At 39.0% G+C, this 13081-nt stretch overlaps 1 protein-coding gene across 5 annotated transcripts in view; it reads left to right on the top strand.

Moving 5' to 3' along the window:
* LOC131225983 (alpha-N-acetylglucosaminidase) overlaps positions 1 to 13081 on the top strand; it is a 164364-nt gene that overhangs the window by 143777 nt on the left and 7506 nt on the right. For 4 of the 5 annotated variants that reach the window (XM_058221613.1, XM_058221612.1, XM_058221615.1 and 1 more), the window contains 3 exons: positions 4574 to 4672; positions 7719 to 7829; positions 12452 to 12699. In XM_058221613.1, coding sequence (XP_058077596.1) covers positions 4574 to 4672; positions 7719 to 7829; positions 12452 to 12699 — 458 coding nt within the window. The remainder of the gene's footprint in view (positions 1 to 4573; positions 4673 to 7718; positions 7830 to 12451; positions 12700 to 13081) is intronic. The other variant, XM_058221614.1, reaches the window with a different exon arrangement.

Here is a 13081-nt window from a genome sequence, read left to right as displayed (position 1 = left end):
AAAGGGCCAAAATAAATGCGTAAATAGAAAAAAATACATTAACATGTTCTACTATGATTAACACATCATATGGCATCATTAAAACAGCAAAAGAATCATTAAAAATGATTTTTCGAATTTTCAAAAAAAGGGCCAAAATAAATGCGTAAATAGAAAAAAATATAAAAATATATAAAATGGAACCCCAAATGTAAAATGATTATGTTGGGTGGTAACAAAGGGCCAAAATAAACGTAAATAGAAAAAGTCCAAAGTAGCCCCTACGGATTAGTTGGGTGGTAACAAACACTACAACGGGCTTGTGAAAGTTTTTCAATAGTAGGTACTCAACTCCCATTAATTCCTTTGGTTTGGCCCACTTGAGGGTCTAATTGACCTCATCTATGGGCTCATGACCTAAATTGATATGGAAAAATATATGGACGGTTTGGATAGAATAGATACATCATGGCGAGTCCTGCTGCCAGATGGGTAGCATGAATAAAATACAGACATTACGGTGGGCCCTTGGAAGGTTTCAATAGTGGACATGCCCACCTGAGATCTAGATCGGCCTCACACCAAGGTGGGCCCCACAAGGTAGCCCCTACTAGACAACGTGCTCATGCACACTATCTACATGGGTCCCCACGTGTGGCCCCAAAATGCCCTGAATCAAGCTGATATTTGTGTTTCCTCCTCCCTCCAAACCTGTGCCACAGGTTGGGTGGCAAGTAAACAGCATGGTGAACCCCATTGCTCCATGTGATGTGTCTGTCCAGGATCTGGACCTGGGTCAGGTTCGGACTCATGGCCTAAAATGATCTAGCAAAAAGGATGGAAGGATTGGATGACACATGTACATAATGGTGGGCCCCACAAGTTGGGCCACCTGATGGCTGCAGAAAGGGGCAACGCCCCTGGGAAGGGCCCAATGGCTAACGCCACTACCCCCACTATTCCCAATGAAGTGCTCCACCTGAGATTATTATCCCCCTCATTTTTGGGGCACTGCCCTAAAATGATCTAGTGAAACGGGTGGACGGTGAGGATGAAACACATGCATCGAGGTGGGACCCATGAGTTGCGCCACCTCCCACACTGCCAATAGGGCAGCGTCACTGACGTTGAAGGGGGCTACTGCCCCTGTTGTCTCCAGCGTTGCGGTCCATCTGAGTTATGGATCTAGCTGAAATTTGGGGCCCAACCCTAAAATGATCTAGCAAAGAGGATGGGCAATGTGGATTCTACACATACATCATGGTGGGTCCCACGAGTAGGGCCCAGTTCACACCCCAAGGGGCTTCCGCCCACTCACGTTGCTGGGCAGTCACACCCATACGCGTGATGTTGTTTCTCTTCTTTTTTTTTTTTTTGCCTTGGACAAGTACCACTACACACACGCATCATAGTGGGCCTTAGAAAGTTTCAACGGTGGGTGTCATTATCACCATTATTTTCTATAATGTGGCCCGCTTGAAATCTAGATCTGGCTCAAATTTGGGCCCATTCCTTGAAATGATCTAGCAAAAATGGACAGTGTGGATTCAACGTATACATCATGGTGGGGCCCACGAGCAGGGCAACTCTAGAAGACCCAAAAGGGCTTCTCCTCTCTAACATTGGACAACAGCAGCTGCTGCATGTCCAGCGAGCCATCTTTCCTTTTTTTATGTTACATTCAAGTGGGGCTCACATGTGGGCAATCCACTTTGTCTGTCTATTTGGCCATCATATGGTGGGCCCGGAAAGACTTGGATCAAGATGATCCTTTGCATTTCCCTTAGTCCCGATCTGAGTGATCTAATCAACAAAATGAATAAAAAGAGATATCACGGTGGACCACACTATGACATTATGAAAGTGTGCGAGGCATGCTGACTCACAATGTGGACCACTTGTGGGCCCCACAATTGTCCACAACATTAAAGAAGAGAAAGAAGAAGAAAAGGAGGAAGGAAGGGGGAGGTCGGGCCATTGGATGGGCCCCCGTCACTATGGGGCCCTCTATACACATCTAGCACATAAACAAGATGGGTCTCACCCCTTGTGGGCCTACGCAAATGAAAGAAAGCAAGGAAAAAGGGAGAGTTTGTCCTCCCTTGCACTCACAATGATATTGAACGGTCGGATTGGGCCAGATCGTCGATCGGACGGCTTGGATTGATGCTCCTCTCCTAAATCCTCTTACTCTCAAACTTGCCCTCAAGCACTCTCCCTCTCTAAACTATCTCTTAAACACTCTTTCTTAAATGCCCTTTTCTCTCTAATCTCTATCAAATCTCTCTAATTTCTTTTCTTTCCTCTCTAATTTCTCTCAATTTTTCTCTAATCTTTTCTTTCTTCCTCTCTAATCTCTTTACTTTCCTTTTCTTCTCACTCTCACTTGCTAGGAAAGTCATGGAAATGAGAGGGTTTGGAGGGCTTTGTGGGAGACTTTTTGGATAGAGAGGTAAATATGAAAAGAGGGAGGGGTAAATGGGGAGAGTGAAAGAGAGAGGGGAGCGGCTAAGCATGGGCAAAGGTTTGGGTGAGTGATGGGAGGCATGGGCTTGGTTAACTAATGAGGAGATAGAGAGGTGACTGATTAATAGGTTGACTGATGGGTTGATTGATTGATTGATGGATTGATTGAACTACCTTGAGAATTGTGCAAGTGGGGCCCGCGCCACGCATGCATTGCGCGGTCTACCTTCGATTGCACCAAAAATTACAACTTCTAATTTGGGTGTTGCAATGGGGTGTGCCGCATGGCGTTGGAATCGCAAAGCTTGGGCGGTCACCAAGGTAACAAATCTCGGGTCATTGCGGTACTGAAATAGGGTTACGATCGAAGCTCGCAATCTGGTCTACCAGGCATGTGCCAGCACAAGAAACGAAGTGTACGGTCGGTCTCACAAGGTTACGGGTCTTACATATTCAATTCTTGCCACATGCCCTTCAAGGAAGAGTGGTACTCTTCCACATTTTTGTCTCCTACTGAAATGAAAATATATCTTATAGAAGTTCATAAATTCGAGTTAAGTTTTTCTCACTCAAATACGTCTCCTTCAAGTTATCTCAGACTTCCTTGGCGGTCTTGAAGAAGATGACATTCTCACTACTATGTGGATCTATACTGTTCATAATAATGCCCTAATTTGGGCATCTTCTGCTACCTAATCATCGTAGTCCGCCACAGATGGCCCACTTGTGTGCCCATAACGCATCAATAATATCCATCAGCTACAGAAGGTAGATTGCGGGCCGCAGGGCCTTTCGAAGTATTATAATGGAAAATTTGTATAATTCCAAGGAATACCTACTAATTGCCTACCAGAAGACATTTAGTGTTTCTTTTCTAGCTGAGATTTTGATGCCTCCAACATTCAGATGTTTTTAAGCATGGGGTCCCTGAATCAATAATGTTAGCGTTGCCCCCCTGTAATTTTAATATATATATATATATATATATTTAAAAAAGGTGCTTGTGTCAGTAGTCCCTAAATTCACCTGGTCTTTATATAGTTGGATTTTCTTTTCCTCTTGTCATGCATTTATTTTGGATTAATTCTATCATGGAACTTGCCTTTGTAAAATTTCAATGGAGTTTATCCCCACATACACGTGGTAAACATATGATCATGAGTACTCATCCAGTTGGTGACCATGTGGATGAGCTATAGGCTAACATCATAGTGATTGGATACTCTGACCATGTAGATGGGCTGTAGGCTAACATCATAGTGGATACTCTGACCATCCAGTTGTTGTGAATTTTTGCCTGGTGCATATAGACTGCTTGAACATTTTTTGAGCTGACAGAGTAACAATCCCTTTTCTGGTAACTGGTCAGGATGGCCACCACAGCCTGATTGCGTTGCTTCTTGGGATATGGCCCATCAATGTGGTGGCCTGATGGTCCTGATCAGCGAGCACGTCACATGTGCAATAGATAGATTGATGGGCCTTCATGGAACTCCATTAAGTGGGCATGTCATACTATAATTACTCCTTGTTTTGCTTCCGAGTATGCCATTGGCATTCCTCATTTGGGACTCATAAGGATCTACCTCTGTGTTTGTAATAATTTCCAGTTCTATTTCTTGAATGTTTCTCATGGGATTATACAGATACATCTTTTGTATATATCTCTTGATCCTTGGGTAATTACCTTTTCAAGGGAGTTGCGCATTTCTAAAACCAAGTGCGCTTTGCTTTTAGAAACCATTCACTTCAGTCACCAGTATTTCAAAATGTTTCTCGCAAATGTTATTTCTTTTGGCAGTTATGGATCACAAACTCATTGTTATTTGATTAATAACTTGTAACAAACTTTTTCCTACAACCAATGCCTACTGCAACTTCATTGACTAAAAGGTCTTCAATTCACTGATTATGCTGAAAATTTATGCAAAAATGTATAATAGATTTTTTCATTAATACATAGAATCTTCCTAGATTTTGTAATCTTCTAATTTTGTCATATGGTACAGCTTGCAGTAACAGTCCTTATATTAGTGTATTGTCATTAATAAGTATATTTGTTGCATCTATAATTTTCATTTTAATTTGTCACACGTACATGTTTCTTACCATGGATGTGGTCCTGTAGGTTGGTGTTGGCATGTGCATGGAGGGAATAGAACAGAATCCAGTTGTCTATGAGCTAATGTCTGAAATGGCATTTCGTAGTGAAAGAGTTCAAGTTGTGGTAATCCACTTCTTTCAACTTGTATTGGTTTTGGGGAATTAAAATTTTGGTATGCACGTAGAAGTGATTGTACTCTTTAACTCATGCAGCATTGATAAGTTTCTTTGGATTTAAACATAGAAACATGGAAAGTCTTTTATGCTTATAGACGATGCTTTCAGCATCGGTATCGACAGATGTACCACACCCTTGGGATACGGAAACATATCAGGTATTATATGGGAAATATCGGATGTATCATGTAATGTTTCACTATTTTTGTGAAACATTGGGAAATTGATCAAATTTTTCAATGAAGCTTTATGGATGTTACAAGAGACAACATTACCCACTTAGAAATGAAAAGATCACAAAAAAATGCACATAATGAGTTTCCTTTGTATAGGGTCATAAACTATGTGTTGTCTAACAAAAGTGATGCAACTATATTCAAAATCAATTCATATCATTTATAAATCTAAGAAGGCGTGTCTAAAAATCACATAATACATTCAAAAGCTAAAGGAGAAGTAAAATGTACTTGTGATGTGCCCTCAATGCGCATGTGCAGCTGGTGCTCAGATCCACATAGGGTTGCATAGCAGCTCAAAGTCATCATCTCTATCTCGACGGGGTTACCCATAGTATTGCTTCTCCACGAACATGCTCTCTGCATCCTGAAAGGCGACTCCCTGCTAAGTTGTTATCCTTGATGAGTCTACAAATATAGTGGTACTTGAGGTTTAAGAAGTATATTTGAAACCCAACATGGTGCACATTCACATATTAATGTCAAGAAAAGAATCATACAAGTTCATACTATGGAAGCAATCAGTAAAGTATTGAAACATATAAAAAATTAAATCTAATTACTTACCAGCCATCGGCCATCAATCATTTCGTGCACCCATTTAAATGAATTCGAGGCTTTAGCCTTGATGGCTTCTTTCATGTACTGCATGGACATATACATGGAATCCATCGATGGATATGTCTCATTATTCATCGCCTTTAGCACCCTATACATGGGCTCCAGAATACCCATCACACCATACATGCAATCTTAAAAGGAGTTGCTCAAAATAATCTCCTCAATCTCCCATTTTGCCTCTTTTGCTGCTCTGAATTCATTATGAATGCTCCCTAGAGCTAAAGGGCTCTCTCAGCCCATGCTTGTGTTTTCGGATGCTTTCTAAGACGATGAAATTTGTGGCAAACCGTGTCGTGCCAAGCTAGACTAAATCACCACCACACCTCTCATGGATCCCAGTTAATAGCTAGGTTTGATTATAGATGAAATTTGTAATTGCTTGGGCATTGGCCACATTCTTGACTTCAAGCCTCCGACCTATCACCTTAAGCATCAAGTCAATGGAATGGGTTGTGTATGAGGTCTATTACATGTTGTACTTCTTCATCAACTCCTTCCCGGCCTTCACAAATGCGCTCCATTGTCTGTGACAAACTGTAGCACATTCTTCCTCCCACCCTCTATCACATCTTTCATCAGCCCATAAATATAACTTGAGTTTTTTGTTATCTCATTCGAGACATCAATGGACTTTAATAATATGGTCCTCCCCCTACAGTAAACCATAAAATTTATGATGAACATCCTTATTAGTCCCGTCCACCCGTCAAACATCAGCATAACCCCACATGTCTCCTACAACGATCTCATCAAGATATCGACGCATGTCAGGAACCTTGTCATCTAGATACTACCCATAATCTCATGTAGCGTTGGTGGCACCACACCCTCACCCCCATGATGCACTTCGGTGATCATATTCTTGAAGTGTGGGCTTGCTACTACATTGGTTCTTGAGGATCCTAAATATATATTTAAAATAAATAAATAAATGCCATGAACTTCCTTACTCTCTTTTTCACATCCCCAAAGTGGGCTTACCTCCCACCGCTTTATTTAATCCCTTCCCACTACTCCCGTAATGACTCATCAATAGTGCGTCTATAGTTGGGATCCTCATACTAGTCCGCCTCCTCTATATCTTCAAGGGCCTGCGCTAGCCATGCTAACTCCAACCTAAACACCCTCTCACGCTCACCACGATCATCTCCACCATTTTCCTCAACACATTTATCTTCGTTGTAATGTGTTTGTTGTTCTGTTGTTTGTTGTTTGTTGTTGTTGTTGTGATGGATGTTGTTGTTTTTGTTGTTATTACTTTGGTTGTTGATGTTGTAGTTGTTGTTGTTACTTTTGACTCAATGTGAAAGAAATGTTCCAAGAAACAGCCTGACAAAAATGCTTTCTACATCTGGAGTCAATAAGGATGATATTTATATTTGTATGGTGGCAATTTAAGGAAATATGGGAATGGAAATCTTCTAATGGAGGCTACCAAATAAGGTATTTCATGTTTGGGTGACATGATGTCTGATGACAACATTACAAAATGTTAGATTGATAATACCTTATCAATGCCTTGTTATTAAGGTTGACATGTTCATATCCATGTTTCTCTCTTGACTAAACTGTGTAATTGTTACTGAAATTGCAAACATTGATGACGAAGGATGCTAGATTCTCTAATATCAAACCAACATCTGTATTTTTTTTCTCCATTCTGAATCTCAAGTTCTTCATTGGGACATTAGTGATAATCCATTATTGATGCTATTGGTGATATGGATATGCATTTCAGCCATGTTCTCCACTTCAAAAAAATGTCTCCATTCTTTATTCTATCAGTTAATGAAAAAACATATATTAGAAGTTTTAATGTGAGTGAAATGTTAGGATGGAATATTTACACGTCATTTTTTTTCTTATCCATGTAGATACTGCCTCATGCTAGTAATTTCGATATTCAAGTGATCAACTTAAGTCCATGAGAGTTGATTCGTGAAATGTTCTTTAAGCTTTTCTATCAAATCCCATATACTGGAATATTTTATAGTACTAAACTTAGTTATGGGTAAGATTTCACTATTTTAATTGTTTGTTTGTTTGTTTGTATGTTTGTATTTTTTTTTTTTTATCATTATATATATATTTTTTCTTTTTTTAGGAAGATACCCAATAGTTTTATTGTTCTTGTAGGAATGGCTGAAAAGCTACTCCCATCGACGTTATGGTAGAGCAGTTCATCAAAGTGATGCAGCTTGGAAGATTCTTTATAAAACAATTTACAACTGTACAGATGGGATTGCTGTACGTTCTTTAACTTGAGCCAATCATCATGGAATCTCTCTATTTGCATACACCCTAAAGAATTATTCTTTTGGAGACAATGGCTTCTTATAATTTTATTTGTTGAATATATTATTTTTCTTTATCCAGTTTAAATCTGATGATTTTTTTCACATTTGGTTTTCCAAAGCCTCATATTGAAATGTACTAGTTGACTTTGGCCAAAGTAAACATCCAAAATATTAATTCTTGGAATTAGAAACTAATGAAACATCTGAAATTCAACTCGATTTCCATACTTCATGCGCTTAGCCTTGCTATAACTTGCTTGTTGTATTGTTTATTGTACTTCATCATCCTTATATGAAGTTTAAGTTTTGAACTCATGTTTGGAAGAATCACGTTCTCCTCTTGATATGAAGTTGTAGTGTGTGGTTCAAAAACTCAAAAACTTGACTCGGTATTCAGCTAGGTCAAGTCGACCCAAAGACTCAAATCAACTTGACTAGGCGATACTTCGCGATACATTACTAATACCTGGAATTTCTAATACTACTAGCGTTAAGTATCACTACCAGTGTTCGAAATATTGGCATCGCATTACGTATCACACTCTTTAGATACGGATGCGTATCGGTTATCGCATGGGATATATCAGTTGTATCGCGTAATGAATCGTTGTTATTGGAAACATAGGGAAACATTGGGAAATTGGTCGGATTTTTCAATGAAACTTTGATTATTGTTAAAAATAAGACACCAATACACACTTATAAATCAAAACATTATAAAAAAACAAGTGCACATAATAGGTTTTCTTTGTATGAAATCCTAATCTATGTGTTGTGTAATTGAACTGATGCAAGTAAATTCAAAGTCTATTCATATAATTTATAAATGTAAGAAGATGTGTGGAAACACAAGCAATACATTCGAAATCAAAAGAAGAATACTAGATCAGGTTACATATATGTTTTATTTTGTATTTGGACACAAAGATTGCAACTGATATGTGAGAAATTGAGAAATTTTGATTTGATTTGATTTTATTTTTTTTCAATTTTCTGCAACTCGGCCCATCTCCTCAAAATCTCAAAATCGAAATTCTCAATCCATGATTTTTCATGCAAAACATGAAAAATTAACAATTTGACACTGATTTAACATGATTTACATAAGAAAAAAAAAGGATCAAAAATCGAAAATGTTCACCCAATTGAACATGTGGGATATATTGCACTACTTGTGCATTTCATATCGCACATGTGGGATACAAGATATATCGTGGGATATATCGGCCAATATCATCGATACTTAAAACACTGAACGCTACCAGTGTTATTGGTATCGCTGCGCTGGAGATAAAGATAATATCGGAGATAATTCAAACACTAATTACACCAATGCCCTTGAAATCCTAAACGAACTGGGCCAGGCCAAGCCAGGCTCGGTCTAGGCTAAGGGACCCTTAAATGAAGCACGGGCCCAGCCTGGTTATTAAATGGATTTATATTACATGCCCGAGCCCTGCTCACAGTCATGGTATTCCACCCCAAATGGTGCAAAGTAGGTTAGGTCTAAGAGCCCGATAGCCATCCCTATCCATTGACAACCCTAATTTCCAGGTGGCAACTTGGTGCCTTCTTAAACTTTTTAAATGATCTGTAGCTCGAGATATACAACTATTGTTTCTATTATTTTTGTTTCAAGATTTGTTGTTTCAATATCAGAGAGAAAATTCTTAGGGAGAGGGGGTAAAACTCTTAACTAGGGCTGGATGTCTAGTCCCCTTCTTTATATTAAATGATGTCCCAAATTACATAAAATACCCTTGGGAGCTAAAGGCAAAAGAGGAAAAACAAAAGAAAGAAAAATAATTAGAGAAATAAGAGGAGAATAAAAGACGGACCATGACGACACCCCCCCCCACCAAAGCTAAGGCATAGATATCAATCATGCCTAGCTTACCAAGCATACGTCATCCAACTTTAATGGTAAGAGCCTTAGATTATGGCTATTTATCAATGGCTAGAAATTTTTGTCAATGGTATGGCCCACCTAATGAGTAGATGAGTGGATATGGATTATTTTTGCACTAGGTGGCGCTCAGATTGGGGCTAATCTATTGGAAAGGTTAGATTTCACATACACTTAAATCAGTTGGAGGTAATTTGTCAGGTGGACCATAGTTTATGGTCCAACCAATTTGACTTGAAAGCTTCTCCTTTTAACTTATAAAATACTCTTGTGGTGCATGAAACTTGATACACATACACTCTGAAATCTGTACATTGGCATGTATTAAATCAAACTAAACCCATTAAAATGTGGAGCCTGCCATTGTTAAGTCATAATTCCAAAATCAGATTGTTCGAGTGATCATAAGCATCGATTTGAGGGCACTTGTTTATTGAAATAGGACCATTGGATTTTATTTTATTTTTTTTTAAATTTCATTGTCCAATAAGTGTACACCAATATAATAATCCAATGGTGAAATAATCATAATTTGGAGCCCATTGTATTAATGAGATGAGTGTTGTAGACTGCATGAATTTCGAGTCAAATTTGGGCACTCGAGTGGTCCCCAAATCAGCAACACTATTTTTTGAAATTTAATTATATTTTTTTCTTTAAAATTTCTTGGGGAGAATGATGTCAAATGCTTAGGAATATGCATTAATGGCATGAGTGCTATAGATAGATTGCATGAATTTGGGGTCGATTTGGGTTATTCAAGTGGTCCCCCAAATGGGTGACATTATTCATTCAAATTTAAATTAATTTTTTTTCTTAAAATTGCATAGGGTGAATGAAGTTAAATGCTTAGGGATGTGCTTTAGTGGGATGAGTATCATATCTTGCATGAATTTTGGGTCGATTTGGGGTTTGGGGTATTCGAGTTGTCCCCCAAATCGGTGACAATGTTTATTTGAATTTGAATTTGAATTTTTTTCTTAAAATTAATTGGGAAATGATATTAAATGCTTAGGGATGTGCATCAATGGGATGAGTGCCACAGCTTGCATGAATTTTGGGCCAATTTGGGGTCAGTTTAAGCCTGTCAGGTTCATGAAATCATTAGATAACCCAAGATAGCATTCTCACCAAAGAGTGGACCGTTACGCCATCATAAACATGATAATAAAAATAAAATAAAATAAAAGGAATATAGCTGATACACGTATTGGTTTTGATAGGCACCGATACACCCACCGCAACTGATATGGCATACCTTGGCCTTGGCCTGCTATTGACTTGTGGCCTTGGTATAAGGTAGGCCTTAGCTTGGTTGTTGTCTTGGCCTGTAGTATGGCTATTGCCTGGCTAGCCTTGGTTTTCAGTTGGCTTACAGCCTAGCTATGTGCTTTTGTTGTCACGTTGGCTAACACTATGCCACACTTGTGGTTGGTGTCCTTGTCATAGATTGCTTTGGCTTGCACACTGCCTTGTTGCCCCCATGCCATTGCTTGGCTATATTGGCTAGAGAAGATGTACCTTTTTAATTTTTTTTATTTTCATGCATACTTACATATCTACTTGTTAAAAGTTGCAATATATTAGATACTAGTTTTATGGATTATTTCTTGTGAGAGATGCTCCAGCAATGCAAATTATAGTGCTCCTAGTTGCATTTAGTTGCATTGGGGCACTTGGACTGATCATTTACCTTGATCTAGATTTTTTATTAGGTCCAAAGCACATTTCATGGGCAACTAATGCAGGGGCATTTTCACACCGGGCTCGAGTGGGGTAGCCTGTGGGATGTGGGGACACACTCGGGGTGGGCGGCCCGTGTGAGGTTGGTGGCTCGTGAGAGGCGGGCCCCACCCGTGTGATTCGGGTGGCTCATGTGAGGCGGTACCCATGTGATTTGGGGCCCACGAGGGGGGTTCGGCCGAGGTCCTAACCCATAAGATGTGGGACCTGGGCTATGAGATAAAAGGATTAATTCGCCATGCTCTAACAGTTCGAGCTTTTAGAGTAAGTGGTTAATTGTCCTGCATCAGCAACCATGCAATTGCAAGCATCACAACAATTTGATAAATATTACCCATTTGATTAATGGCCTTAATATGGATTGGTCAAGATCATTTACACAAAAATAGGTCCAATCAACAGTTTGATCCATCTATTTGTTAGAGACCATCATGGATTGCTTATGATTCTGAAGAATCACTTTTTTAGGCAATCATAGCCATCCCATCCAAAGGCTTGGAAAAACGATGGCTATAAAAATAAGACCAAATCAAGGATGGATTGGATCATCCAATCAGTGTGATTTTTGCCAGGTAGCCTGAGAAATATGTTCTGGACTTGGCAGTTCAGATAATTGTTTGGACTGTCTAACTGAACTTAGGAAAGCATTTTTTATTTCATGTAACGTGTATCATTCACAAATATACTAGTGCTAAATTTAAGATTTGTCATTTGTGTAGGTTCAATTTAGAAGGCCAAGTGGTATTTTGACAAGAGTCTTAGCTTCGTGTAATTCATTATTTTCAGAGTCTTACATTTTGATTAATTTTAACTGAGCTGTGTGCATCAGTAATCTTAGACATTGAAGCCTTGCACTAGCTCATGTTCATCCTTTGTTTTCAACACTCTCTTTTCATGTCTTCTTCATTTGTATGTTGGAACAGGACCATAATAAAGATTTCATAGTTCAATTCCCAGATTTTGATCCATCCTTGAAGTCACACTCCAATAGTTCTAAAGAAGGCCAGTTGCAAAATCTGTCTATTCGAGATAGCACTAGAAGATTCTCCTTTCGAGAAATGAGCTCTGATTTGCCTCAGCCACATTTATGGTACTCCACAAAGGAAGTAATCCATGCCTTGCAGTTATTAATTGAAGCAGGCAATGATCTTGCAGGAAGCACTACATACAGGTAAAAGCCTAGGTGCAGTTATGCTTTGTTATAACTTTGAACTCACTTAACTTCGAAAAGCACATATTGTATGCTTATCTATTCCAGAATACTGTGGTTGTTACTCTAGTCCATGGTGTCGAGTGTCACAGAAACCTTATCATCTCATTCTTATATTTTTGGCATAACCGACTATCCTGCCAACTGAAGCAGCCAAATGTAGACTAGCAACTCTGATCATAAGAATAGTTTCTTTTTTCATATCAGCCCCTGACTTTTCCAGTTATTCAAACATCACCCACCATGACTTGTGTTAACTTTTTTGCCTTCAACTGTGATTGACTAGCCCGTTAACATTCATATGACCCTTTTATTCCTGTTATGACACTGCTCTCAAACACTC

Source organism: Magnolia sinica, chromosome 14 (assembly GCF_029962835.1).
Source record: "Magnolia sinica isolate HGM2019 chromosome 14, MsV1, whole genome shotgun sequence".
NCBI classification, from domain to species: Eukaryota; Viridiplantae; Streptophyta; class Magnoliopsida; order Magnoliales; family Magnoliaceae; genus Magnolia; species Magnolia sinica.
Note: the sequence above shows the minus strand (reverse complement) of the source record. Positions and strands in the feature narration are given on the sequence as shown.